Source organism: Loa loa (assembly GCF_000183805.2).
Source record: "Loa loa unplaced genomic scaffold supercont3.349, whole genome shotgun sequence".
In the NCBI taxonomy this organism is placed as follows: domain Eukaryota; kingdom Metazoa; phylum Nematoda; class Chromadorea; order Rhabditida; family Onchocercidae; genus Loa; species Loa loa.
In genome coordinates, this window is record NW_018108529.1 from 65,998 (window position 1) to 69,788 (window position 3,791).

At 33.1% G+C, this 3,791-nt stretch overlaps 1 protein-coding gene across 1 annotated transcript in view; it reads right to left on the minus strand.

Annotated features, from left to right (window-relative positions):
- LOAG_18531 (FYVE zinc finger family protein) overlaps positions 1-3,741 on the minus strand; it is a 6,991-nt gene extending 3,250 nt beyond the window's left edge. Inside the window, exons 1-9 of the mRNA XM_020451194.1 lie at positions 3,540-3,741; positions 2,913-3,010; positions 2,574-2,766; positions 2,187-2,403; positions 1,875-2,008; positions 1,603-1,750; positions 1,047-1,191; positions 773-976; positions 481-657 (exon numbers count right to left, since the gene is read on the minus strand). Of these exons, the coding sequence (XP_020305048.1) occupies positions 481-657; positions 773-976; positions 1,047-1,191; positions 1,603-1,750; positions 1,875-2,008; positions 2,187-2,403; positions 2,574-2,766; positions 2,913-3,010; positions 3,540-3,696 (1,473 nt within the window). The 5' untranslated portion in view covers positions 3,697-3,741. The remainder of the gene's footprint in view (positions 1-480; positions 658-772; positions 977-1,046; positions 1,192-1,602; positions 1,751-1,874; positions 2,009-2,186; positions 2,404-2,573; positions 2,767-2,912; positions 3,011-3,539) is intronic.
- Positions 3,742-3,791: the final 50 nt, after the last annotated feature.

A 3,791-nucleotide genomic window follows, 5' to 3' on the forward strand; every position in this document is an offset into this window, starting at 1 on the left:
ATATATATATATATATATATATATATATATATATATATATATATATATATATATATATATATATATATATATATATATATATATATATATATATATATATATATATACAGCTCTAGCAATATTTTCATTGTATGCTAAGTAAGTCTCAACATATCTTGATATTGTCGATGATTTTCATGGCTATTAAAACATAAAAATTCGAACTATAGAACTGGATTTCTCCCAATTCATAGACAAAATGTCTATTTTATCATTTGGTAAATGAATTTCAAGGGACAGTAGGTTAATATATGTTTCCAAGGATATACTAGAAGATAGAATTTTTCCAAAAATTTTTTCAAAGATTTTCTTGAGTAATTTCGTTGAATTTTATTGAATTGTTTCATGAAGGCAAGCAGATTTTGTAAGAAATTTGTAAGAACAATTAGCTAATATATTGTAAAAGCGAAATTAATTAAAACACCAAATTTAATGATTTACCAAATTTCGCATTATAATTTCACTGCCATACTGAGCACTAAGATGTAGCGCGGTAACACATGACTCATTCTGAGTATAAGCATTAACATCGAAACTGGTACTTATCAAGAAAAGTACTGATTCTAAATCAACTGCTTTCACTGTTTTGTGCAATAACATCTCTCCATTCATATCCACCTGTAAATCTAAACACACTAAAAACTTGAACATCAAAATCTAAACACCCTTTCCCACTAAATTTTTGATGCTACACACTTAAATATTGTTATATACTGAGTTCAAGAGAAAAGACCTGCGTGATTAAGTTCGGTGCTTTTTTGATAAGAGTCTCAGCCGCCAAATAATTACGTGTTTTGATCGCTACATCCAGGGGTGTATTTCCGTGACAATCCGTATCCAGAAGCAAACCAGGATTACAATTACTCAATAGTTCACTGAGGATTATCATGTTCTGTTTACAAACTGCTAAATGGATAGCCGAACAACCCTCTGCGTCCTAAAGTTCAAGAAAAATAACTTTGGAAATTCTGAAATAAGCAATAAGATGAGCGCAATAAAACTATTACCTTCCTGTCCAGTCTAGCTCCTCGTTCAATTAAGCACAGTGCAACATCGTTAAAGTCTAAACGAATGCAAGCAAGCAATGGAGTGTCTCTATTCCACTGCTCTCCATTAATCTCTATTTGTTCAGAGGCATCAATATCGCATCCACTACAATAGTTTAATTTACTTTCATTGTAAACTTAGATCCTCATAAAACCGGTATGTCGAAAACTCCAGAAGTCTCACAAAGACTTGGAAAGTCTGCTGTATTTGGCAAGTCAAGATTGCGCAATGCAAATCACAATTTCGTTAGTAAAGCAGGTTAAACTGAGAATTTTAATAAACGGCACCGTCAGCTTTTTGCTGTGTAAGGCCATATCTCATCTAAAGATGTGCCATTAGTAAACGTCATGTAAACACCCGCAAACGCCAAAATCCTTTACCATTACTATGGTTATTATGGTAAAGGATTTTCAAACGTTACCAGATTCCTGATTCTTGAAGAAACCACAAAGTTAACTGAAAAGTGAAGAGAAGAAAAAGGACGAAATAAATTGTAAAAAAAAAAATTAATCTCACGCATCAATCAAGAAAATGGCCGCGTCACGCAACTCTAAAGAGATCGCTTTGTGCAGCAGTGTTTGGCGACTTTTGCGACTTTCATTGCAAAACCAACCGTTCAGATCGCAACCATTCTCAATTAAGGCTTTCGCGACTTCAAATGAGCCTGAATCTAGTTATGCAGTGCTCCATATACTAAGCAGCCAAGACTTATATTCATTAAAAAACTCGTACATTTCACTTGATTTTTAGGAAAAAAACTGGGCAATTTAAAGTATTCAGCAGCTAACCCTGTTGCAAAGCTTCCCATAACAATGAAGCATTCATATACTTTCCGCTGTCTTCGGTAAAAGTACAAAGATGGCGAACAGTCTTGAGGAGCGAGAATTCAACAGCCAAAGAAAAACAGTCTTTCTCGAAAATGCTATAAAAGATTTATGCTATAAAAGATTTTGGAAAGGATGATCACGTGTGTAAAGAAATGCGTAATAATATTTTTAAAGAATTTTGACCTAACTATCAATAAGTGGAGTAATAAATTTAGAAAAATTGGACTTTTAACAAAAATCTGAAAACTTAAGGACAATGTAAGGAGTTCTTACCATCCTGAAATATCCGTTCCATGATTCAACAGAAATATTGCAGCGTCATCCAATTTGTTACTGATAACTCGCATCAGAAGAGATATTCCTTTCGGATCCTTTTCATCGACGTTAGCTCCAGCTTTCATCAAAAGCTCAGCGCTTAGGAACTTACTACTAAAGACGGCTTTTGCAAAAGGAGTATGACCGTTCGCGTCTACGATTGTGAAAATATCGTCTAAAATCGCAAGGATCACAAGAACTGGCTATTCATTCCGCTCAGTAATTCTCCTGATGGAAGTAGCAGTAGTACAAGACGTAGAATAAAGCCAAGCAAAAGTTCACAATTTTAGTATTACCAGAATAAGTAAAATGCGATGATATATATCTAAAAATAATAAAACAAACCATTGCAGGTGTCATTCTCGATGCAAACTTTTAAAATTTCATCGCCGTTTTCTTTACCGATGATGTAGTGAATCAAAGTTTCATGAGCATCAGAAATTTTCAACGAAATATTTGCACCAGACCGCATAAGTATTCGAATAAGATCCATATTGACATTTTCGAAATCTATCGCAATTTGTAATGGAAGCATGCCCTAAACACTAATCAAAAAAAGACACAATCTATTTTGAAATTCAAACTAAACAACAAATATTGAAAAATGAAAATACTTTTTATTTACAATTCATTCAGTTCTAATAAAAAAATTTCAGGGTGAAACTAATAAACATAAATATGTACTTCTGTTGTTCTTTTATTCACATCCACTTTGTGCCTGCATAAGAATTGTACTGCCTCCAAATTATTTGTATGAACTGCATGATGAACCAAGAAAACACCTATAAATAGACAAGCTTCTAAAAAATGTTTACAATAAATTCTACTGTTTCAAAGAATGCTTGATTTGTCTGAAAGCAATTTCCTGCATAAAATTAAAAGGATTCGTAGTGCCTACCAAAGTGGCTATCATATCTTGATATATTTTATTAAGTAAAAGCAATTTTTGTTAAAATCAATACAATTTTGAAAGTTACAATAACAACCTAAGTTTACCGTATCCTGATAACCTTTCTGTCTTCTCAAGCTTATTTCGGGTTAACGGTTCTCAATCGAACTAAAAGCCCAAGAAATTAAAGTAACTCAAGTTAATCGCATCAAACTTTCTAAGTGATGGGAAATCTACTGAGTCCAATCCATCTTTTGGATACAACAAAAACTTTCTAATATACTGGGGAGAATGAAATATATGAAAGAACTATCTGCATCATTTTTAATCAAATGGTACTGGTTATGAGAAATCAGTCTGAAATTAAACAAGAATACAAGGGCCTAAAATACGGAAAATACCGTTATGTCGTTATAACACACCTTTATAAAGGACGTTTAAATCAGCTCCCGATTTTACAATCAGCTCCGCTAACGCCATGTTTCTAACTTTGAAGAGCGCGGATGCCACAGGCGAACATCCGTTCCGATCCATTTTATTGACATCAACCGTAGGTTTTTGTAAAAGTAATTCAATCATTCTGAGATTTTCCGAATCAACGGCTCGCACAAGTGGAGTCCTCAAAGCAAGAACAACTAGTGAAATTCTGAATAATATAATATAATATAATATAA